We start from the raw sequence: 26,891 nt of genomic DNA, 5'->3' as shown, positions 1-26,891 counted from the left end.
GACAGAATCAATAAAAAAATATTTGTCTAATTCTAGAAATTAAATAGTGAGCATCACCATCGAACATTCCCAAAATGGAAAAAGTAGTTTTCAAAATAGAGATAATTGCGCCTACACGACCCCGCTTGATACAAATTCTAATTGTTGTGTGAAACATACACAAAAACCGCGCCGGTACAGCTCGACAAATTAAATAATTACTTAGCGGAATCTAACTGATCACCGCAATAGAACTATTGGGATGAAAATAGCTTGATGTCAATTGTCGAGCCTGTTTTGAAGAGGCTTGGAGCCATATTGAGGACAAGTAAATTGCGCCCTCTAGTGATGACAGTCGTATTTGTGGATATAAATATTTCACGTACGATTCTGTATGTGGCACCGGAACCGCTCAAGAATAACACATTTTATGGCCATGACATTTTCATTACGGACGATGTAAGCCAAAGTGTCACATAGCAGAAAAGACGAGACTGCTTGTAGTACCGTAAGAAGTACAATCAGGAGAACCCAAGAAAGAATACGTATATTGCATGGAGGGTACCAGTATTAAACAATCATGGTTGGAGGAAAGGATTGAAAGATGAAAGCGGTCACAGTGAAAGATCTGGGATTACAAACTGAGTAATTGTGTGGGACTTTTGGAAAACAATAGTGGTAACTTGTTTAGTTATTTAATTTAAGTTGAAAGACAGGGACGATGTTTAAACTTGAGTGAGCCGTCCAGAAACGCAGTACTTGATCTATATTTTTCATATTTAGTGTGCGTCAGTCTAAATGAGGGTGCAAAGTTTTGCGTCAGTGTTATTGTTATTTTTTGTTTTTTGCTTAAAAAAATGGGTACAGGAGATTTGGTGAAATTTAATGTACGCCAATTTTGGTATGAAATTAGAAATATCAGTCAGTCATTTAGCACAAGAGGGATGAGGAACTTTAATGAGAGATTTGTCAATGCAATTTAGAGGGCATTGTTTGTAGATCCTCAGCTCTGGGTGTAAAACATGTTAGACAGGAAGGGGATAATTGATTATGGAAGTCGAAATTAATGGTGTCCCAGTGATATTGATACATATGCACCTAATAGAGAATTAGAACATAACAATTTAAAATTGAATTTTAAAAGTATCACATCTAATTAATGAAAGGAGAGTGATTCCATGGCAGGATTTAGCACGAGAAAAATAGTCATTGATACATGAACTGAGATGGTTGGGTCTTGTATCGGTTATCCCAGAAGTGTTGAAAAATAAAAATATGAACCTAGATTGGATATACATCAAAATCATGGGAATGCCTCCTGCATTAGAATTTTTTAACTAAAACAGCAGAAAAAAGAGCTTTGTGACAGGTCGTTTGTAAGGGAATGAAATCTACAGGTGGAGTTAAACTGGTATGGGGGGGGGGGGGGCTATTGAATAGGACAAAACGGACAGTAAAATTCAAGAATTTCAGTTTAAGATCTTGGACAGTATTTTATACACAAATCAAACGCTACATAAAATTAACCCACAAATATATACCACTTCATTATTTAAAAATTGCCATGAACAACCGGAAAATTATTTTATGGTTGTCATTACACTGAATCCCTCCGGAGAGATATTCTGTTCTGGTGGGGGCGATTCACTCGAAAAGCAGTCTCCACCAAGTAAATTGTGCATGATAATCTCTGATCCAGATGAATCATTACTGAGGAATTTTATTTGTTTGCTTGTAAGAAAACGCATATTTTTCAGTAAAATGAAAGAGGAAAAGCCAAATTTTGAGGCTTTTGTATTTTGTTGTGAACGAATTTATGAGTGTGAAAATTACATTGCAAAAGAATGTAGGACACGTAAGATAGTATTGCATCTAAATAAGTGGATCCATATACTGCTATATATGAAATAACTTGATTGTAAGAACCATACAGATATATAATGTAATTCAGAATACCCAGAAGTAGTAATGGGTTTCCGATGATAAACGTAGTTTACGAATGATTACGTCAACAATTTAATTATGCTTATGTAAACACATCACACTTTGCTTAGGTTGCAGTATAAGAGAATAATAACATATTTACTATGTGCCTGTCGATATCTATTTTGCTTTTTGTTACAGACGTGTAGTTTCAACGTCTTCGCTCTCTACTGCCTCCAATTCTTTTTCACCGTCGTCATTTTGGATAGTCTGCCAACCCCTGGGTCTGAAAATGATAAGCACATATGTGGATATGTGAGGCGGTTCAGCTAGTGGCTTATAAGGTATTAGTATTACATATATACTGTCACACTGATTTCTCGTATTCGATATGAATACATAGGTGATTTGGTAACATACAAAACACTCGTTCATTTCCTTGAGTGTGGTACATTAATGTTAACCAACTGGTGAATCCGGTACATAACATGACGATAAATAAACATAGTCGGAAATATTACCTCAAGCACGTGGCCAGTAGCTTTGGATCAATAGCATTCAATCGTTCCTTCGGGAAAATGAGGCGTAATATTTCACTGCTGGTAATACCAACAACAATAGTAATAACGACACTGAATACACTGTACCACATGAAGGAAAGCTGAACATCAAAGAAAACAAATACAGCAGTTAGTTCGTTGTATAAATAATGGACGGACATATGACATTACCATCAGTGCGCATACGGGCATACGGTATACACATATACAGGTTGGTTGGTAATCGAAGAGATACAAATAAATGTTCCATGCGTTGTATACACAGGATTCCCATTGTTTGAAACGAAACAGAAAACGACGACTGATTCAGTATAACAATTCAAAATATAGTTCAAGAAAGAAAGTTCTAAAATACATCGAGCTTGGTCATTGTCTATTATGTTTTGACATACAATGTACCAATAACCACCAGATGAACATCCCTTTTTTATTATTATAACCACAAAGAAAAAAATGACATTTATTCAAACACACATGATTTGTGTATGAATTCACTAAGATAAAAGCTGAAAGAAAACGCGCGTCAAGTAATTATATGTGCAATTTTGGCCGACATCAGTACTTGTCATCACCATGACAGCGATCCTAATGACAACAAAAATTGTTCGAAAAAATAATATACATTTCTAAAACCAATATTCATAGTCATCATATAAAATTTGAATGAAATTGGTTCTGTAGGGTCTGAAAACATGTTTTAGACATATTTTGATCTCGTAACAAAATTAGGTGCATTATGAATACCAACTTTGACAACTTTAAGCACAGAGTTTATGTTATTCGATGACTTTCTGACTACACAAGAAAAGTTAACGCCCGGTTCGACGACAATGACAGAAACTGTTTTTTCTCCACTACGGTCAAGGCAATACTCATCGTCACTATGCATATTAATACATGTATGCCATCTTACCTTGTAGATAGGCGATACTTCGTCAATAATATCTCTGTAGATAATATTACCTATAGCAACCCACAGACCAATTGTAAAACCCAGTAACGTACCAATAAATACACCTCTGTAAATGTAAACAGAATTACTGGCTACGCGTCAGATTGTAATATCAGAATTATATGTCCGATGTGTATATGAAAGGAACAATGTTCTGTGAGGACTAAATGAAATTTACTACACGAGTTTACTAAATGTAATATAATTTTAAAATCACGAATTTGATCTTCTATTTATTCCATATATCCAATTCGTAGTTTATAAGCGCTAGCAGGGAAATCGTAATTGTATTCATGAGTCCCGTATTCAATACATCATGGATTTTTGTAGCCATAATTCTCGCACAGAGAGAAATGTTAAAGTAAAACCTGAATCAATACAACTATCGACAGTGAAGTCGTATAAAAGGGACTTTCTTTTCATCATTTATACGGAACAATATATTGCATTGTTTTCACAACTGTACGAGACTCCATAAATCATCCGTGGCCTACTGCATTAGTTAGTGTATTTATTGTTTTAAGGATGCATTGGTAACATAATTATAATTCAGGGATCAATCTGTGTTTTTTTACACACTCCGCGAGAAATGACCAATTCACAAGAGGAATTATCAAATTATTATACTTCCTAAAGATAATTTGTATAATTATTAGCGTAAAATCGTATACATTGAGATATTGGCGAGATTTCTGAGATTATTTCACTGCCCAACACAGAATATATTTATATAAAATGGAATGCATCATACCCATCAACGAATACTTACATTCCATTGGCTCTTTTATACAGCATACCTAGCCCAAAAGCGCCTAACATGGGCCCACCGGTTGTACCGAATATCGTATTACCCATTGTCACAAATGTACCTATGTATGATGCAATGAATGCCAGCCCTATACCTGCAGCTCCATACATGCAAGCTAAATAAAACACACAAAACAAATATACGAATGGGTGTAAGACATCAACAATACGAATGGGTGTAAGACATCAACGATTCATACACTTATTGGAAGAGTCTACATTTGCCTACTAACTTAAACATTTGGAAATCAAGGTGTCTTTTGTGTCATCTTCTTGTAATCTTTGCCCTCTATGGCGGGATCTCCAACGTCGAAATGGTTTGATAAAATCTTCTAAAGTGACAGCAATCAACGCACTGAGACAGGAAGAAACAGAACTAAGAGGAAACAGAAAATGACATCGTATTCATACTGGTAAAACAATAAAAATTAGCACACTCAATGTTTTATTTCAGATTATGAAAAATCCAATTCAGCGGAATCTTATTTTGTCTTCGATCGAGTCTACTTTAACCAGAACCTGTCGATAGCTTTCAGTCAAATGTATTCGGGGCAATTTAATTTAGAGCGTAGAAGTCTCGTTCAAATGTCACCATAGATTTTACCTGAGAGTACCAGCAGAAATGCAGGCTATGAACAATCCCTGTACCCCGGGTATTCTTCCAAACTGTGAGCTCACGAAATAAACCAATATCTATATGAATATAAATTTGATAAAACATCATTATAATTAACGAGACCAAACAACAACAACAACAACAACAACAACAACAACAACAACAACAACAACAACAACAACAATGTGTACATCTATTTGAACTTTGATATTCCATCTTACATATAGTTACTATATTTCTCTGTGATGTGTTCTCAAAATCCTCCTCCGTTACTTTGATTGAAGAATGTAACTAATGAAGGTTTTACCTGATCGGGTGAAGTGTACTCTGGACCATAATGAGGAATCGTGTCGCCCTCTGGAGTTATGTTATAACCTGAAAAAAAACACGTCAACATCAAATAAAGCTGAGAAGGGGGTCCCGTGCATGAATCCCTATCATAGAGAACATTGACAATAAATAGTTCATGTGCACAATTTAAATATGGCAAAGTACCAGCAGCACATTAAAACAGTCCAACAACTACCCAAATAGTTAATATTACCAGCATGTATAAGTTCGCCAAGTATTGACCAAAACAGTTAAAACATGTAAAAAAATCACTGACAAAATGTATGTCAAATTGTATTTAACATTTTATGATCTTCAGATGAAGTCAATTTGCACTAATGAGATGACAAAGTAAAAGTATGCAATACCAGCAAAAACAGTATATTGAAAAAGCAATGTATAATTCATACTTTTGAATTATGTTCGTATGTCGTATTCTCGTAAACGTTCACGTGTAGCTGAAATACAAGCGTCCAGGACGCACTGAGGTGTGGACTATTTGAAATCCTTTCCGGGAAAACAAATTTGCAAACACATATTTGCCAGATAAAATGCAAATAAAGATAGTGAAGACAAAAAATTGCAAAAATGTGTGTTTTAGAAAAAAAGTGTTAATGTCATAATCATTGCATGGCACGTTAAAAAAGCATCTCAAACAACTGAGGTCACATGAATACTAATAGGCAAAAAACTGCCCCAAACATGTAGACTGCATTTTATAATCCACATACCATATACTAGATTGTAGGAATTCAATAATAAATGTCTTCAGTGGATGAGTTGGACAAAAAAGGGTAACGATAAAGTGAAAATATCCACATTACAAAATCCAACACCAAGAAAACATGCAATAATATAAATACGGCAATCTAACAAATATGTACTTCTGAAAAAAATATTTCTTTGGTATTAGTATATTTGCATTGGCTCGCACATCAAATGTATGGTGAAATGTTGAATTGTGAAAAATGATTGCTAGTGCGAGACTGTGTGGAAAGGAGTGGTATTTTGTAGGGTAAAACAAATTATAAAGCAATGATGAGGTGGAACAAAATTGCATTGCTTGACATGTTCACACCCCCCGTGATGTCAAATGGTCCACTCCTAAGCTTACTGTATATTTCTTTCTTCTCAGACTACCACTGCACGTATATTCGATTTTTCGAAAAACGGCCACCATTGCACGATAACAGGTTTTGGACAGGGAACTTAAACAAATGACTCGACTCTCCCATCTTTGCCCTGTTATCGTGCATTGCGTCTTTTTAATTTCCTAATTAATGGATTTAAAGCAGATAATATTCAGCCGAACTACACACCCAGATACTAATTTCACACAGGATTTTCTATCGCATGTGGTGAAGTCAAATTGTTCTATACACGAAGACGCGTCGACTGGTCCCCGAAAAGCATAGCAGCAGTCATGTCACCTCAACTTCCCTACCTTTGTATATTTTGAAAGTTCACTGACCAAACTAAGACTGTAGTGATGTAGACTAACAATGTCACACACATTTTACTCAGGACTGTTTTTTTAGGTCAACAGTGGTATAGTGTAGAGGGCAGGCTAATCGTTCAGTTTGAAACAGGAGCACACAGAATACAATCAACCGCCCTAAGCCATCATGGTCACTGCAATCCGTGCATAAATGTACCCTCGGAGTCAATGCATTCAGTGGCATGGCACTATTAGAATAGTTAATAATTTGACTTGTATAATAGAGTCTACAACCAATACTATCTTCATTAGTAATTTAAATTTAAAAATAGTGCTCACAACAAAATGTTAATTAGCTTTTGCATATTAGTATAAGCTAAGTTGGTAGCACAAATGATTTTATTATACATACCAGGCGACACTGTTGGTGGTATTAGTATAGTCTCTTCATCTGCCACATAAGAAAATAAGAAAAAATAAATGCAAAAACTGAAATTACGGCAGCAGCTAACTTAAAGGAAATTGTAAAACACAAGTCGCTGTAATTATCAACATATAACTCTCCTACTTTCAGAGGGAGATATTCACTAACTAAATACAACACTTGTGCAGTGTATATTCAATACAGCAATAAGAATTGTCGTACATACGTAAAGTTCAGGCATGCTTACTGGGTATATTTTTGTGACTTCGTATCTCAATTTTGATGTGTATGGCTATTGATCTTTATTTTACTGAACACCGTAATGTATGAGATTTGTTTTTTATTCCAGGTATTGTGATTTCATTTTAAGTTGAATTAATTTACTACTTTTTTCTGAGTAACGTCTTTAGATAAAATTAGATGTATGTAACGTGTTTGAACTTAACGTTTTAAAGCGAACACCCCAGGGGAGGCGTTCTCTGAATAAACAGGGGTGTTATTTAATTATTTGGTGCGTATACGCGTGTACAGTTTAGGGCCGAATAACTTAGAATATAGTAATAAAGTGTAAAAAAGGAATCTCATGAATTCATGTTACCTAAACTTGGAAACAGTTTGATTTTAGTGTGTATATTGGGTATCTATTTTAAGTTTATGCAAGGGTATAATTTCACAAAAATAAGTACGTGTTTAGAGGCTTTTTTGAAAAGCTATACTTCAGCATGGGTACCAGGTCTGACTTGGAGTAACCCCACTGGTAAACACCTTACCATCGTAAAATGTATACAGCACCATTCCAGTCAGGTAAACCATTGGTAAAAATAAATATTGAAATGGTAGGTTCAACATCACTGCTCTATGACAATGAGAAAACAGACATATGATGTTATATATATATCAAATTTTTTTTTTGGTGTTTGCCAAAAACTAACGTATAGCGGAGTGGAGTGGAGGTAATCAACAAGAAATCTTTGGTTTCAATTACCCTTTCTAAGGTTGCGCACACGTTCATTCCAATAACTTCACATACATTTTCCTTTCTGTGGATGTTCAAAACTTTATTCCAATAACCACACAACAAAGTTAATTCGTCCGTCCATCTCTTTTCAAAGCACGCGTACTCCCTGTGACCGAGCGACTATCTACCGAGAGATTGTTTTTTTTATTTGTGTTGAAATTCAGTAACATGAATTCACCCCCTTACACATACGAGAATATCACACATTATTCAACTAATTTGCATAATAATTGGCAAATATTTCGACATACAATTGCTTATCAGGTCCGTGGCTAATGACGGTCAAGAGAATTTCTAATATTTTCTGGAATCTAACATTTTGGTTTTTGACGTAATTTCAATTTAGTCAGTTTTGACGCCCACTTTTTAATATTCGTATAGATTGACACGTGCTCGTTTCGTGTATGACGTCATCATATTCTAGAACTAAAGCCACGCTAACCGATTTGTGCACGTGGCCTTGCTAATTCAAATGGAGATCGAATTGACATTAAGTATATCAGTGGTCTTGTCAAACAAAGGCACTTCTCACGACGAAATCAAACGCCTTGTCACTGGCCTTTCAGTTTGGTGGGGGTGTGGGGTCCAGTAGGGAAGTAAATCCCCAGACCCCATCATAGACAATTTTCACATCAAAAACCATACCCCATTATAAACCAAATAGTGATTTTTATCCCCCATCATTTTCACAAAATTTATTCAGACCCCACACCGTCTTCATTCTAGACAGGCAAACCTGATATTGGACCTAAAACCAAGCACATCTATACCCCATTCTAGACCAAAATATGATTTGCATTAAGTGCATTAACATTGAACGATTCTATGGGGTGAGAATACCGTCAAAATTAGCTTGTTGATTATTTGAACATTGTTTAGTTGTTTGGTTTTTATTTGGAAACTTGTTTGGTTATTATTTGGTCATTATTCGGTTATTTGGTCTTAATTTAAACTTTATTTTGTGCTTATTCCATTATTGTGTTATTACTGCAGCATCGTATTGCTATTGTTTCATTATTTCAACTTTATTTATTAATTATTTCATTATTGTGTAATTGCTACAATATTATTTTGTCATTGTTTCATTATGTTACAATTGTGTCGTTATTTAGACATTATCTTGACATTCAATTGTCATAAGATTTGGTTATTTTCACGTCGAAATGTCTTGACATTCGGTTCGCTTAACTGATAGTTATACTACCCCTACGAGTAGATTAAAGAGAAATAGCGGCTCCTTTTGAAGCCTCGGTCTGCGAATTTGACGAGTTTTGCACGGCTTATTTTAAATCCTGTGGTCATGGCGGATGTTTACAGCACTATTGTGTAAATCGCAATTCTAAACCAATTATCAGCCGTGCTCATTGGCTATAACAGATGTGTTGAAAAGCTCTAGCCAATCGGCATTTACTCAGCAGAGTTTGTTTTGTTTAACAATAGAATCCACCAAAAGTGGACTTTATTACCATAACCAACACTGATTGAACCACGCAGAATTGCATAACAAACATTCGATCACGTGAATTTGGTGCTCATTTGTGAGAACAGTGTAGCACGTTGTTGGGTGAACTCCGGAGATCCGCCAGAATCATGTCCGCTCACGAATCTGCTGCTCCGGAAATTGACTGGGATTTGGAAAACTGGCTGTCCCAAATTGATGTGGACGATGCCGAGGACTTTAAACTGGGCGATATTCAGAAAGAATTCCGTTTTTTGCCTCCAGTTGACAGCAAATAAGTCGCCGACTACCAGCAATCGCGCATACCCAAAACAACTCGCAGCGCTACAAAATGGGGCGTCAAAACATGGAATGAGTGGAAAGAGCAACGTAATGTTAAAGTTGAGTATGATAAATCTGATGAAGATGTGTATCATTTGTTTCCGTCTCTGGATGAAAATTTAGTCCCGAAGGAATTTGATTTCTGGCTATGTAAATTTGCCATTGAATGTCGGAGACAAGATGACCAACAGTATCCGCCAGACTCATTAAGACAAATGTCCTGTGCCATTTACCGCTATCTGCGCAATGATTGTAACCGCTCTGACCTAAATTTTATGGACCAGGGCAACCACGACTTCTTAGATTTCAGAAATACGCTGGATGGTGTCATGAAGACACTCTCTCACTCTGGTATTGGTATCCGAAAAAAACAAGCCGAGCCATTTTCGCTAAATGATGAAGAAAAGCTATGGGCACACGTGTTTGGTACAAATACCGCATTAGGCACGAGTTATGCAACCTACTTTTACATGTGTAAAATATTTGAACTGCGTGCCGCTGATGAACATTCAACACTGACGGCAGACCAACTCACCATACACAGTGACGATATGGGGAGTACATGGTATTCCAGGGAAAATCATCGAAAACTGACCAGGGAGGATTCTACCGCAAACCAGGGCAAAAATTTAAGTATTAAACACTACGCGCAACCAGAAAACTCGTGCCGTGTTGTAAAGTTGTTTCGGACATATCTGTCATATATCCCAAACAGCGGGCCATTCTATAGAAGACCACTGAAGTCAAAAAATGGCGAAATAATGGTCTTTCATATAGCATTGCTCGAGATGGCAATGCAGCCTTTGTAAAAAGTTAGCGGGAATTTCTAAATAATGGTCGTTTCACCAACATCCAGGGAAGTGACTGAGGTCATCAGAGCCTGTCGTTATGTCAAATGCCGCAAACTTGGTTGGCGAATATTACTTCTCCAAATGCGATGACTGAAGTGAGGAGGAATTATTGCACAGTTGATCATGACACGACTGAAACGGCCAATAACCGGCCTTTTCAGCGGACTTGGTAGTGCCATCACGTTTTTAGTAACAGGGTTCTTTTTTAGTAATAGTTGAACCATTTATCATTCTGATTCTCATTTCCCGGCCCCTTATCCCAGGTACTTATTGACAGCCATATTCATGTTATGGGCGTGAATTTTTACGTTCATTCCATTATTGTCAAGATGTCGATATATTTGTACGGCTGATTTGTGACAAGGTAGGCTGATCCATACTGATTGAAGTAAATTCATATCGTTTTTTAACGGAACTAAACTAAACGGGCGTTTTCGGGGCCACCACATCCTCCCAAAAGAGTGATACCGTACCACAATTAGATAATGTTATTATATTCACACAGAAGTAATGAACTGTCACACATACTCGCCACGACTGACAAATTACTCTTTCTGTGGAGTATAAACAAGGAAAAATTATTTCTGCGCGTTTTTTCCTTAAATATTTTGAATGAAATAAAAAAAAATACCGATGCACGCACAATCTGATTAAAATAAGATCCTGGTTGTCTTAATTTTTTTTTATTTTTTTTATATAATTATCATTTATTTTAATTATTTACTATAATTATTATTATTTATTTTAATTATTTTTTAACGTTACAATTATTTTGCTGCAAGAATGGTTTTGTGAAATTTTCACGAACAAAACCATTCTTGCAGCAAAATAATTGTAACGTCAAAAATAATTAAAATAAATAATAATAGTAAATAAATAAAATAAATAATAATTATAGTATTTATATAAAAAAAAATTAAAAAAAAATTAAGCCAACCAGGATCTTATTTTAATCAGATTGATGCACGCATGTCAATGTTACTCATAGTAGTCTGAGATGTTACTTTAGGGTCAACTACTAGTATCTTATTTCGGGCTTGAAAAGACTAACTGATATACAGTAAAATGTGTATTTTCATTAAACCATTCCTCCAGCAAAAATTAATTCCAAGCGAAAATAAAGTATTTTACAGTATATATATATATCCGATAAAAAGCTAGTTTACGCATTAGTGTCTTTGACTAGAATGGAACAGTTGGAACTCCTGTTAGCTTTGTCAAAAGAAAACTGTAATCTGTACCGCGAAGAAAATAAAAGCAGTTTCACAGCTCTAGTTTTCTCTGCTCCGATGGGTGTGAACGTCCCCAGGCGACGTTCGTAGTTGCATGGAAACGCGACCTCGTTATCACAATGTAACAGTCCTGCATGATTGTAATACATTTGTAATGTCGGCGCCAGTTCCAACAAGCTGCCTCGTCATCAGGAACGAATTGTTAATTTCACTTTTTACAGCTTAGACCACAGGGAGCCAAAGAACTATAATACACTGTACGCGGTTCATATGAGCGCGGGGGGGGGGGGCTGGTATCTGGTGTAAGAAATAGAAGGGATGAATGCTCCAGTCAGCTCACATTTTTAAACTGGAAAAACAGGCGAAAAGAATGAAAAATAAAATCTATAAAAAAAAAACAGCTTGAAGAATATTAGTTGCTCTTTCAAATTGCGCGAGTTTACGACACTGTAACCAGTCTTGTGATTGGTTCTTGACACATTCTGGTCATCATCTGATGATCAAGTCGGATCATCTCTCGCGAATTTCGCTAGGAGCGCGTCGTGTCAACATCAAGTTTTGCGGCATTTGATATTTCGTCACGACAGACTCTGACGACCTCAGTCAGTTCCCTGGATGTTGATGAAACTACCATTATTTAGAAATTCCCGCTAACTTTTACAAAGGCCGCATTGCCATCTTGAGCAATGCTTTATCGGAGGCGGCCCGGGACTATGGATTGAATACTACATGTATAGCGGGGTTAGCTAATGTAGGTCAGGTAATCGAATGTTGAGGTAATCGCAAGTCAAGCGAACCGAATATCAAGACATTGGACGTGGAAATAACCGAATCTTATGACGATTGAATGTCAAGATAATATCTAAATAACGACATGATTGTAACATAATGAAACAATGACAAAATAATATTGTAGCAATTACACAATAATGAAATAATTAAGAAATAAAGTTGAAATAATGAAACAATAGCAATACGATGCTGCAGTAATAACACAATAATGGAATAAGCGCAAAATAAAGTTTAAATAAAGACCGAATAATTGCCAAATAATAATCAAACAAGTTTCCAAATAAAGACTAAACAATGTTCAAATAATGACACCAAGCTAATTTTGGCGGTATTCTCATCCCATATTATGAATCACCACGCGGGAACGCGACATTGTATTCGTTACTTTTGATGTCTAATTATGCAAAAATTTCCACACGCCTGCTCAAAATATAAAATGTACAAGAAACAAAAAATAAACGCCCCAACCTTATTCTGTCTCTCATTTTCCCAGGCAGACAACTAATTTTCGTTACAGACAATGAAAAATGTTACTGTTCTATAGTGTGCATAGCAGGTCACCCGGGCAGGTCAACCACGAGATCATCATGCAGATAAAGCGTGGGAAAATAACTCACTGGATACATTGTTGATTTCGCTTGCCTTCGATCTATAATCGTTGGGTCCGTGACAGTATCCCCCAAGCGAATCAATGAAATGAAAAGCCTAAAATTGAAAATAGGATTTTGATTTTCGTTGTTCATTTCAAAATCCTTTTTTCGAAAGGGCGATTTTGCCACGACAAGCATAACTTTTAAAAATACAGCTAAACTTTAAATTGTGATTTCTTGCCGCCAATTCATCAGTTGAAATTACGCCAAAAAACCAAAATGTCAGTTTCCAGAAAACAAGATATATTATATAATATGTATGTTTATACGGCATATTTTCTAAATTTCAAACTTCACCCAAAGAAGAGAGGTCACATGTGCATTTAGAAATGTGCATTTAGAAAAAAAGCGAATTAAAGTTTTAAAGTTGTTAAAAATGATTAGTGAATGTGTGATTATTTCCGAAAATGAAGAACCCAACATTTACCGTGGAGTATAATCATTACCATAAGATGAAGCTCAACAACAATTTCGCCAAAATAACTACCAAAACGTATGAACACGTTACAGTAACTGTTAGAAACAACATTGTACTATGTTTAGTATAAATAGAATACACAGAAAACCATGACAACGACAAATTGCCCAGCAAATATAAATACTCCGCAGAAAGCAGCTAACAGAAGATTGACAGGGAAACAACACATCGATCAAAAACGATCCAGTAACTCAGTCTACCGCGTTATGCCTAGTTGGGCGTGTTAGTTTTCCCCAGGATTGAACACCCCAAAATTTAACATGGAGAATGAGCACCATGTCCATATATGCCATGTATGTTAAATACATATACCATGCAGGCATGATGAAATTGTTTGCACGTATTTGTTGATCGACTTATTTAGCTAATTACTAGCGAATGGCTGTGCTATGTCATGTCATCGTTTAGGCTCATTTGAGGTCCTGGACGGAACTCGACTCAGTGATTTGGAACTAATTACGATATAACCGTCGCTATTCGGACTACTATTTCTGACAGTTGGTATTCGCAATTACTAATATAGTGAACGATTAATCAAAAGATATAACGTGTCCAGTACTTAGTGTGATTAGTTGAATGTGTGAAGGTTACGCCTTAGAGTCTTTTAACTGCTTTGTAATTGGTTAAGGTTTTGAAAGTGAATAAAGAGTTTTAGTTGGTCTTGGCGAGTACACCAGGACAGACGCAGTCCTATGGGCAGTATTGGGCGAGTCTTGGGTCAGCCTTGCGATAGTCTTGGGGACATTTCCCCAGGGCGCTGTGTTTTATAGAGTGCTCGACTGACCGACTAAGACGAGAGCTGAAACGTATTTCGTTGCGTGTGTCTTATTTGACGGTAAAGTTTAAGTGACTTTCCCGATCCCATACCTCAAGGGGACGCGATAGAGAGACGAGACGATATTCCCCCTGACACGTGTGGAGAACCCAGAGAAGAAGAATTTCCCTGTGATACAGGTGTCCGTGTATGTCATGTACTTGTTCATGTAAGCCATGTACGTTTCATATATACCATCAGCTGTCCATATATGCCTTGTACATGTTCATATATGCTATGTAAGTGTCCTTATATGCCCCATACGTCCATATATGCCATGTAGATGTCGATATATGCCATGCAGATGTCCATATATGCCCTGTATGTATTTATGTGCCATAAAGACTGTTATATATACCAAACATGTGCCCATATATGCCATACAGTCGTCCATATATGCCATACAGTTATCCATATATGCCATACAGTTGTCTTTATATGTCATACAGTCGTCCACATATGCCATACAGTCGTCCATATATGCCATACAGTCGTCCATATACCATACAGTTGTTCTTATATGTCATACAGTTGTTCATATGTCATACATGTGCCCATATATGCCATACAGGTGCCCATATATGTTCTAATGTTTTGTATGTGTCATTATATGATCTGTATGTGCCCATATATGCCATTTATGTGCTTACATCTTAGACTCTTTTAAAGATTTTGTAGTCATGAATCTTTGAACTGCCGCCTGGCTGACAAACACCGGGATGTAGTTAAATCCGCCACCTATAACAAGGTTCGGTAAGGTCAGACGAACGCTTGGATCGAAGGAAAAGCTGCAAAAGACAAAACACTCTGTTACTAAACATGAAGTTATTTGGTACTAGTTTTACAAACGATAATTCGTTTCTATGAAGTCTTGTTTAAAATTATGATCGCACGACAGAATGTGTGAAATTTGAGAATGTTCCTATGCGTTTGATGCATAACTTCCGACTTAACATAGAGGATCCAGGATTATTTGTGAAAAGATGATCATACTTAAGAACATCCAGTCTGCCATTTTCGGCATTGTTCTCCCATACATGACCCATGCCACCAGCTTCAGCAGAGCCCATGACGATAACTGCTATAACTGTCACAAGCATAACCATGAATTGAAAAACGTCAGTCCAGATAACAGCTTTCATACCTCCCTGCCATATAAATAAGAACAATTTTATTCCTAATAAATTGAAAGTACTACCCTCGACACATAAACACTTTACAAGACAGACTTGCACCAAATTTACGCACAGCACTAAACGACGCACGTTTTTGTACAATCGAGCTGTCAAGTAAACGGAATCTTATGACCGTTCAATGTTCCGTAATATTGATCATCCAAAAAAACAACATACACAACTAAGATATTAATATGAAACAAGAAATGTTAAGAGCTTTACGTACCACCGATGTATAAAACGTACACACTACTCCAGTAATTACAACAGTTTTCCAAACTTCAAACTTCTGAACTGTATAACAAATGTAATTATACATTACCAGAAATGTCATGATCTGGCCTTTTGAAGCAACTATCAGGGGAAAAATATCTCTCTCTCGGGGTCTCCACACTTGTCAGGGGGGAATCTCGTCTCGTCTCTATATCTCGTCCCCTTGAGGTACGGGATCGGGAAAGTCACTTTAACTTTACAGTCAAATAAGACACACACAACGAAATACGTTTCAGCTCTCGTCTTAGTCGGTCAATCGAGCACTCTACCAGACACAGCGCCCTGGGGAAAAGTCCCCAAGACTCTCACAAGGCTGAACCAAGGCTCGCCCAAGACTGGACTGCCTCAAGGCTCGCCCCTGGACTGGACTCTCCTTACTGCGTCTATCGTGCTGTGTTCCCCAAGACCAACTCAAACTCACTTTATTCATTTTCAAAACTCTAACCAATTACAAAACAATAAAAAGACTCTAGGGCGTAACCTTCAATCATAAAGCCAATCACACTAAGTACTGAATACGTCATATCTTTTGATTAATCGTTCACTACATTAATAACTATGAATACCAACTGTCAAAATCGCGACGGATATCTCGTAATTAGTTCCAAATCACTGAGCCAAGTTCCGTTCAAAACTTCAAATAGACCTGAACGATGACAGACATAACACAGCAATTCGCTAATAATCAACTAATTAAGTCGGTTAACAGATACGCAAAAACAAATTCATGACACATCCCTTCACCCAAACTGAGATATGCCTCTCGGCATTGCACGTTCACAAATCAAAGATACCGTCAGCCACTCATCGTCATACGGGTTAAATACAATACTAATAAAAGGAATAAATCAAAAAGAGTAAAACACACTAATTAAGTACAATGATTATAAAGTCTAAATACAATGGTTATAAAGTCTCAAATATCAACGGTTATAAATCAAAAACAAGGGAAAGGCTACCAATCGACTCACTTTTCTCAAACAGTTCGCTGAGGGTAACCCTTCGCTGCACTGTCTCTGTTACTAAGGTTACAAACTCTATATCAAAAGGTCAAAAAAACTAAGGCGTGGCGGTGTAACCAAGCGATCAGCCAATCGCTGCAGTCGACAGCATGATCACGTGATTACCAGGGATGCGTCTCTCGGTTAAAGCATTGCAAAGCGGTAACTAATAAACAATGAATAAAAAGCTATTAATCAAACTCCTGTCATATACGCTTATAAACTTCAACTGAACTCAAAAGTCGTTAATCCAAGCAAAAGTCATACGGCGTGGAAACAGAATGCAAAGACAAAGCCGCTATCATAACACATTACTCCTCTGGCAAAAAGACGGGGAAAAAGGCAAAACGATAGAAACCACTAAGTTACATATAATCCTGTCAATCATGAACAAAAGCTTGCGATATCAAACAATACGCATATAAGCGCACCAAACTCTCATCTCAAAAAGACATTAAAAAACGTTACAAAGGTGCTATCAACTCAAAAAGCGTCAGAAGTATTCCGGAAAACAACACGTAAACAAAAACAACTCTTAAACGTCGGTATCTCTGTACTCGACAAATCTCAAAACTCTGAAAAACTCATTAGGGCATTACTTTCCCCATCATAACCGTACTCATAAACTCATTAAAACACCATAAAAATTCACAAAACTCAAAACACTGTGTTGCAAATACTTGTCCACTGAAATGCGCTTAAATCATTATAAAGGACCTCGAACGTCACTAAATATCATTTCAAAACAAAGATCTGGGCGCTTACATAACATACAATTCGACATCACTAAAAGAAACGGTAAAAACGATAGGAAAAGCAAGCAATACATTACATTACTGAGTAATAGGGTTAGGGTTGTGGAAAAGAGTTCAACGTCCTTGAGTTACACAGTGTCAGTTACAGTGTCCAGCGAGCAGTTCTCTAAGCAATACACAGATAGCTAAAGTCAAAGTCTATAAGCGTCTTCTTCTCTCGTCGCGTTAGTCCGGGTCGTTCTTTGTCATCTTCTTGTCTTTAATGTCGCTCAATTCTTAATTATACAGTCCTATCCGGTACTCATCCTTCGTAAGGGGTTCAGAAGTCTTCATCTCTTCAGCGTTGTACATTGGTGTCGTTCGGGTAAAGCCGTTAGTCGTCAAGCGCAGTTTCGTCTCTGCCATGGAGCCAGTTAGTTCGGTTCACAAGAAAGACACATCTTCGCCATTTCACTTCTCTTCACAGGATGTCAATGTGTGTTAAACACCTGCCCGGGTTCATCCAAAACGTATCAGGGGGAAAAATATCTCTCTCTCGGGGTCTCCACACTTGTCAGGGGGGAATCTCGTCTCGTCTCTATATCTTGTCCCCTTGAGGTACGGGATCGGGAAAGTCACTTTAACTTTACAGTCAAATAAGACACACACAACGAAATATGTTTCAGCTCTCGTCTTAGTCGGTCAATCGAGCACTCTACCAGACACAGCGCCCTGGGGAAAAGTCCCCAAGACTCTCACAAGGCTGAACCAAGGCTCGCCCAAGACTGGACTGCCTCAAGGCTCGCCCCTGGACTGGACTCTCCTTACTGCGTCTATCGTGCTGTGTTCCCCAAGACCAACTCAAACTCACTTTATTCATTTTCAAAACTCTAACCAATTACAAAACAGTAAAAAGACTCTAGGGCGTAACCTTCAATCATAAAGCCAATCACACTAAGTACTGAATACGTCATATCTTTTGATTAATCGTTCACTACATTAATAACTATGAATACCAACTGTCAGAATCGCGACGGATATCTCGTAATTAGTTCCAAATCACTGAGCCTAGTTCCGTCCAAAACTTCAAATAGACCTGAACGATGACAGACATAACACAGCAATTCGCTAATAATCAACTAATTAAGTCGGTTAACAGATACGCAAAAACAAATTCATGACACAACACTCATTAAACTTGCAATCATATGGTGTTCTGTTATAAATGGGTGGGGCGTATATTATGTTTAAATGATAAATATTATACATTATCCATTTTAACAAACGCTTAATATGTGCTCACTGCGATATCCCCGTTTTGAATACGTGCTAATATTTTGGAGCAAGTCTTGGAAGCAGCATATGCAGTGGGTCATAAAGGGAAACACTCGGTGCGTATGTGGAAACCGATATTTTTATATCAGCACATTGTGAACACTAATCGGGGTCTCGGTTGTGATTGGTGGACGCCACATCTACATATTTGAACATGTTCAAATACTTTGCCTAGTAGTACAAACTAATGGAGATGTCAAAGACAGTTAGAAGAGATAAAAGTGTCTCTGAAGTCTTGCCCTGACCGGCAATGATATATTTGGTAACATATTCCATACCATTCTATTCTATTCTATTCTCACACACTTACCAGCCTCGAAAGCCAATGCGGGTCCAATGAGACACACTGCCATGTAAAATACCGACTGTATGATAAATATAGTTGATGCCAACATACGCAGCGGGAAATTAAATCTGAGTCCGAGATACTGTAAAAGAACATACAATTGATCTTGAGATTCCATACTAAAAAAAAAACACATTGTGATAGGACACAAGTATTTTTGATTGTTTGAATTTATATTATATTATATTATATTATATTATATTATATTATATTATATTATATTATATTATATTATATTATATTATATTATATTATATTATATTATATTATATTATATTATATTATATTATAAAATCTAAATGATTTTTATATTTATGTTTTTTTCGACGCGCGAATGTCCATATACTGGACGAAGAGACATATCCAAAACCATGTGTGATATATTGTGAACTCCTAACAGAGATATGTTTGTAACATGACTTAAATATTTACAATGAAACATTTCCATCTAGTCCAAGACTAGTTTGTTAGGTGCAGGCATATTTAGACTAGCCTTGAAAACGTCCCGGGTACCTTCAGTAAATTTTCAAATTTGAACTACGATTATGGATATGGACATTTCTCAAAGTTGTCTCAAACATGTCCCAAAACGATATAATATTTGTGCACTCTCAGGCTTAAGTGTGAAAATGTAGTCGCGTAACACAATTTGAAGTCAAGTCCTTAAAACACGGCAGTTGCGAGATATTAACTTATTGTGTTACAAAATCGGTAAAGTTGGGAAGTTGTAGTCAAGTGCTTAAAACGCGGTAGCTGGGACATGTCAAGTCTCACAGTACATTGCGGTAAATGGCGGCCAGTTTAAATCAGCTTAACTATACCGTACATAGATCTGACTCTGAGGCATTATTGTGAGCCTTTGTGACATCTGGAGTCGACCATGTAAGATTTGTAAGTATGATCTGGTGGCCTTGGTGCAGCGGAGTTCTGATATGGTAATATTCCACCACTAAGCTGACATTCATTATACCAAATTGTCAGCAGTCAATGCCTGCAGTCATCTGGAACTTTATTTAAGAAGCTGTAGCTATTTATTGGACAGTTTCCATTGAAATCACAATGACAGCCATGGGGCATGTTCTGTTGATAAACATGTGTTTTCAACATACTGTACACATTTGGGAGTGCTACTCACATTGATGTCCTAATTATCAGATTTACTTGATAAATGCAATCTACAATGTATCAATATGATTTCCATCAGTTCATTTGTTATTTTATTGGGTTTTGGCTTTTGTCACTTTTGTTTATTTGGAAGAATTTGTTGGGAATAAATGCTGTATTTTCATACTGATGATAGAGTGTCTCTTTATTGACTGTATTTATGTTTGAAATGTGTCTGAAACATATTTATATTTGTGATATGTTTGAAACATATTTATGTTTAGATATGTTTACAAAGATTTTACATAGAATGTTTCAATCAAGCCCTAAACATGTTCAAAGATGTCTAAACTGTGTATTTGTGTGGCGAACTGTTCGCATCAGTGGTCCGGAATTAATACTAGTTTCAAACTAGTAAATAAAGTGTCTGAAACATGTATGGGACATATCCTAAGTATGTCTCAGACACAGTAACCAGACATGTATCAGACCAGTCCCAAACATGAATGACACTAGTTGCGACTTTGTAATGATGTCGCTCAATATTTGTTTTTACCTCGTATGCACTTTTTATATCCAAACCATGGAATACTGGTACGAATAGGACAGCCACCACTGGATACACCCAGATAAAAGCTAGTAACAAGAACACATACATAATACCATTGAGGTAAACCTCTGCCGGAGTACCCAGAATTGTTATCGGGGACATGAACGACACAAGCAGCGACATAGCCACTGGTAATCCTCCCATTTTTTGGTCAGCTAGCAAGTACCTGCAAACAACATAGGAAGAATTACAGAAATAACAGTTGAATTACCTGCATGTATGCCACACCTTAGATGAAACACTGCATGCACGGAATCTTATTCGGGGACGACCGTGTCATGGAATCTTTGATATTTTATTATACCAACATTTCAATTTCTTGAATACATCGTTCTGATTGGCCAAGAGCGTTTTTAATAATACAAGCTGTGGTTAGATAGACAATATACTACTATGTGTTAATTAGAAGTAGATCCGAAATGTGAATAACACACACACATGTATATATATATATATATATATATATATATATATATATATATATATATATATATATATATATATATATATATATATATATATATATATATATATATAGCAGTTATATATATGAATATATATATTTACGTGAATATATTTATGTATATGTAATTGGAGATATACAAGAATGTTGTAGGTGAAAATCCAACTTTTAATAATATATTCAGGGTGGTAAATCATACCCTCACAAATCTGTGTAATATTTGAACTGCTATAATTGCAGAGATCTACTACAACTATCTCAAAACAGTAATCAAAATGTTTCTTTCATATTATTAAATTTGCATTGGGTGGATGATTATACAGATTGGCCATTCTCATAGCTTGTGTTTTTGTATGTAGTTAGTCGTATTTCAAGAGGTACTGGTAAACAATGAATAAGTATGAAGATACATTTTCCATTGTATACTATACAAGTACAAAATACACATTTTATAAAACGTAAAAACAGTTTATATCTTTCAACCAATCATTTCACTTGAATTAATTATGTATATCTATAAATACAATTCACAATGGGGTATTGACAACATTGGAATCATTTCCCACGACTAGGATACACAATTAGGTTAGGCCCGGGGATTGTCTATTACTGCCACTGCATTGACCTCTAAAAGTAACAAAACATTGAGTGGCGTATGTAACAATTAGAAACCATTATAAGATGGTTTGAATGCTTTCAATATCTTCTAACAGGTTTATCTGCAACCCTTGACCAGTTGAACGGATTATTAACAAAACACAAATTTATGGTTTTCTCTTGTATACAACACTGGTATTTCCAAGAATATGGTACAAATACACTTACCGAGATGTAGTGTGCTGTCCTCCATTGGCGAGAGCATGATATATACCAGTGAAGGCTGAAACGGCTAACATGGCAGCGAAAATTACTTTATCTATCGGATGAAATGGAATGGCTTCTGTAGACATTTTGTAAACGCAATAATAGCAACTGTAGTGTGGATTCTGAATGAAACGCAACTTGTATTTATATCATGCTGTGGTTGAACACGATCGCTAAACCGCTCTCTAGTTTGTACACAACAGCACAGTCGTACACTGATTGGCTAAGCCTGATCACCGATTGTAATACCCCATTATTTGATGGACTTAATAAATAAACACACCTTAGACATATAATATGCAAGGCAACTCACTCACTGAGACCTTCGCTGTCAAGGGTCACTTCTCGGGTTTATCTTTACTCAAATGGCTTTTACACTTTTATACACTACACAAAGCTAAGACGATTTTTAGAATACACGCCCTCGGCGTTTGAATTTCTAAGATACACAATTACATTAGGCCCGGAGACTGTCGACAGTCTAGCTTAACTCCCTCTAATAATGTCAACTACTGAAAAACCATAAATTTTCACTGAGATTTAATTTCACTATTTTGATGTTTTGAGTATAATCACTGTGTTTTAATTTCTCGAATTTGTTCATGTAGATTTAATTTAGCAGATTTTACTTATCATCGTAGATAGCGAAATTAAAAGCCAGTAAATAATTTGCATGCATTTATAGTATATGATAAGCCACTGTGAATTACATAGTCCAGGTCAATAATATGACGAGGCGAGTTTGGGTGTGGAAGTCATACCCCCGACGAATCTTTCGGTCGTATTTTCAGCATTGATACACCACGCACACTGCCCGATTGGATACGCCCGACCCATCTCAACACATATAGTTCTGGCGGGTCGTACCATTGTGCGTGGATCTACTACGACTACGATTGCACTATGTTTTGCTCTAGATGAATTTCTTCAGATTTAAGATTCAAAATCTTATAATGTCCGAAGTTGTGGAAATGATGAAATTTAGCACGTGATCTAATCAAGATGACGGATTACTGAACAGACGGAAAAGAGGATTTCAATCTGTCTTGTTTATCGAACTGTAGCGCTAAAGCATTGGGCATTTGTAAAATACCTTACAGCATTGTAAGTGTAGAGGGACATGACACGAAACGTCACAGACCAATGCCCTACCTGTTGTCTCACCCTGTATTTGTCGACAGGCATACACCAGGTATTCCATTGCATATATCATGACAAAATTCATATACTATGTAATCATGTTGCCTTTTTGCCCTTACATATATTTTTCCCACCAGTATATTTTATATATAATATACCAGTATATTATCAAAGAGTGAACAAACAAAGCTTCCGAAGTATGTACATTTGTATCTATTGTTTACAAATCTAGCTTAATCTATATAACCCACGTAAGCTTGAAATATAAGTGTTCAGTGAATGTACTTTTACAATGAATAATTTCTAATTACTCATCCACAATCGATATATTTGATGGTGTATATATACTGGTTATGGGGTGGTATCTCAAAAAAGTGCTGTTTTGAGCTCGCAGGGAGTCACCTGATTTCTGTTCCAACTGTAACCCTAAATTAAGATATCATACTTGCTCGTATATGGGTATGCCGATGAATATCAAACAGTAGTTCAGCATGTCCTAAAAAAAAGACATATATTTTTGAAGTATGTGAAGAGTGCAAGTGTCTTCTTTTCAAAAACCACAATGTATTACGTGTTCCTGCGGCAGGGTAGATTTAAATTGAGAGTTAAATAAAGTAGTTGAAAGGTCACATTTTAAAGTATATTGAGAAGTATACAATTTACCAGGCTGTTATTTTTGAACATTTAAGTGGATGGATTGCCATATACTGCAATATATTTCCCCGGAAATATTTAAATTAAAGAATTCAAGCCATTATATTATTTCAAAAGGCATTAGTATATAATGAATGTAAAGTATTACATGAGTTAATATAGGAAAAGTTGTTAGGAAAGAAATGAGATAATTGGTCGGTTTTTGATGATTGTGTGCTCCAGGGAAGATTTGTCTTTTCCGATATGGTTCTAAGATGTATAATATAGATACATAATTACTATCTGGATAATAGATAACGATATTAAGATCAACTGGTCATATGGCCCCATTAATTATGTACAAATCTGATTTCCAACTGGATATTATATCCATGTGGTTGAAGCAAATGGACTGATTTACTAGTAATTTGAATTAAATACATTCATGCTTTTGACAAATGGACAGCATAGATCAGCAGGCTGCTCGCTGCTACTTGAAGCTATATCGAGTATATTTGCTAATTGTAACAACTGAGGGGAGCCAAACGACTACTCAACATAGCCATTCACTGCATACAATGCACTGGAGTTACATATATAAGATCTATCTCAGTGAGACCAGTCACTACAATGTGCGATGATGCCATTGGCAATCTGTGTACTGGGTAAACCCATTTAAAGAATACACCTAGTGTTGGGTTCGTACAAGCTTCACAGTATCCAACTGTTCTTCCACTTCCCTAGCTCAGATTAACCTTCTATCTTTTTCAGTCATTGTTAAATCGAATCTCTTAATTAACCAAGAGATATTGGAATAGCGTGCATACTACTAATATTTGATTTGGGGATTACTGTTAAACATCATAGGATTTAATTGACAAAATTATGGAGTCAAAATAATTCAAAAACTAGTACATGTAAAATATATTTGGAAATGTTTCACTGCTGTAATTGTATGTTAAATCAAGACAATACAGTAATGGGCAATGAAATGAAGTTCAGTGCAACATCTCACGCTGCCCTGCGGTATATTATGTAAGTATACAAAACAAGTCTCCAACTGATTAAAATGAACCCCCCCCCAAGAGTTTCTATAATCCATTTGCTGTATCGAATAAGTTCACAGCCACCAACTACTGTTCATATATTGTTGCATAGACTTGTTTCAACAGACAGCAATATTAATTTTATTATCACTATCACCATCATAAAAAAATGTTTCGCAACCAGTTTTCTGAAACTCAAGGTATTATTCAAATACTACTAGTTTATGGTTCACAGCTCCCAATGTGTTGTGTAGAGTGTATTTCTTGATTTTGTACATCTCAGATGTAACTTGTCTTGGGATGACCCTAAGCTCTTGCATCGAACATTCAAAAACACATTTTGAAATCTGAAGTGGTACAAGAATAATTTAAACAAACAAAAACACGTCTGTTGAGCAGTACAACACTCTGTTCAGGATACACATTGATCATGTAATTAACTACAAAATGGTAAACATTGAAAATGCTGTAGAAAAAGAGTATGTATCTAGATTTGGAGTTTCGGTCTGTGTGATTGATTCAAAAAATATTACATGGTGTGAATCAAAATGTGCAGAATACTTCCATGGCTAAAACAATATCATATCACAGATTTTCACATGACAACAGATATATATATCAAGGGTAATAATTGTTGGACAATTGAGAGACTTAATCATTATAATTCCCTTTTAAGATTTCGAAGATCTTCATCACACTTGTAACATGTTTATTTGTTACTTGATTGATACTTGAACATTACCATTCACATATATAAGCCAGGCATATTTATTGGCAGGGAGTGTGTGATGGTGGGCTTTGTTCTAGATGTGCCTTATTACCTAATTCGATTAACCATCCACCCACTGTCATATATAAACAAGAAATTATTTATTTTACATAGGCTTAACATGCACAACCTTAAAGCGCGGTAGTCGTCGCGCATGTTTGACATTTGTGTTGATAAACATTGATTTTCCCACAATCCAATGCGCTCTTCAAATGGAAATCACAAGTATGAGGTTTGACCTTTGTGCGACTTGCACTGATCGCCGCCGCTGACTCCTTCGATACCTTCCAATAACATGAAAATTACTCAATTAAAGTTTGGAAACATCTAAGTTCGTACTTGTTGATCTGCGCAACAGTTAAAGTCGCCATCTTTGTTTATATGAGACCCATATATCTCGCACATGCGCAGCGTGATGACTACAGCGCCTTTAACCCTACGTAGCCCATGAGTTATATAATAACAGCTTGGCAGGATCTTATTTGTGACAAGCATTGCTAATATCACTGCTGGCATAAGAGCTCTCATACTAGATTTCACAAATGTTGCATAAATCTATTACAGGACTTAAAATATACTCCTGTGTTTATTTTGTTCAGTGTAAAATAACTACGTTTTTCACACACTAGTGTCAAGAAATAATACCCTGAATGCAATAGTCATTTCTGCTATTGAGAATATAGGTGTATATTTCGAAAAAAAGTTTCTCAGATTGTATGTTAGATATGAGAATGCAGCAATTTATATCACTAAA

General features: G+C 36.2%; 1 protein-coding gene and 1 pseudogene across 1 annotated transcript; one reads left to right on the top strand and one right to left on the bottom strand.

Moving 5' to 3' along the window:
• Positions 1 to 1,433: 1,433 nt before the first annotated feature.
• On the bottom strand, positions 1,434 to 22,728 carry LOC102804797 (sodium-dependent multivitamin transporter-like). The gene is made up of 15 exons (XM_085500257.1): positions 22,511 to 22,728; positions 21,169 to 21,388; positions 19,473 to 19,590; positions 16,046 to 16,113; positions 15,638 to 15,792; positions 15,295 to 15,432; positions 7,800 to 7,885; positions 7,018 to 7,056; positions 5,145 to 5,212; positions 4,826 to 4,914; positions 4,455 to 4,597; positions 4,184 to 4,337; positions 3,376 to 3,481; positions 2,424 to 2,563; positions 1,434 to 2,188 (listed from the first exon to the last, which is right to left on the bottom strand). The coding sequence occupies exons 1-15, from the start codon at positions 22,633 to 22,635 to the stop codon at positions 2,098 to 2,100; spliced, it is 1,740 nt and encodes a 579-aa protein (XP_085356383.1). The 5' UTR covers positions 22,636 to 22,728; the 3' UTR covers positions 1,434 to 2,097.
• Positions 9,638 to 10,636, top strand: LOC146750819 (zinc finger MYM-type protein 2-like; annotated as a pseudogene).
• Positions 22,729 to 26,891: the final 4,163 nt, after the last annotated feature.

Source organism: Saccoglossus kowalevskii, chromosome 1 (assembly GCF_978046115.1).
Source record: "Saccoglossus kowalevskii chromosome 1, keSacKowa6.1, whole genome shotgun sequence".
NCBI lineage: Eukaryota > Metazoa > Hemichordata > Enteropneusta > Harrimaniidae > Saccoglossus > Saccoglossus kowalevskii.
This window is presented reverse-complemented; position numbering and strand designations above follow the sequence as displayed.

Bases quoted from the DNA above. Each gene is read 5' to 3' on its own strand.
- LOC102804797 (XM_085500257.1), bottom strand. From the start codon at position 22,635: ATGTCTACAGAAGCCATTCCATTTCATCCGATAGATAAAGTAATTTTC. The intron at 19,591-21,168 runs GTAAAAACAAAT...GTTCTTTTACAG, and splicing joins ATATAAAAAGTGCATACGAG to TATCTCGGACTCAGATTTAA. The intron at 7,886-15,294 runs GTAAGCACATAA...TCATTGTCATAG, and splicing joins TCTTTAAAAGAGTCTAAGAT to AGCAGTGATGTTGAACCTAC.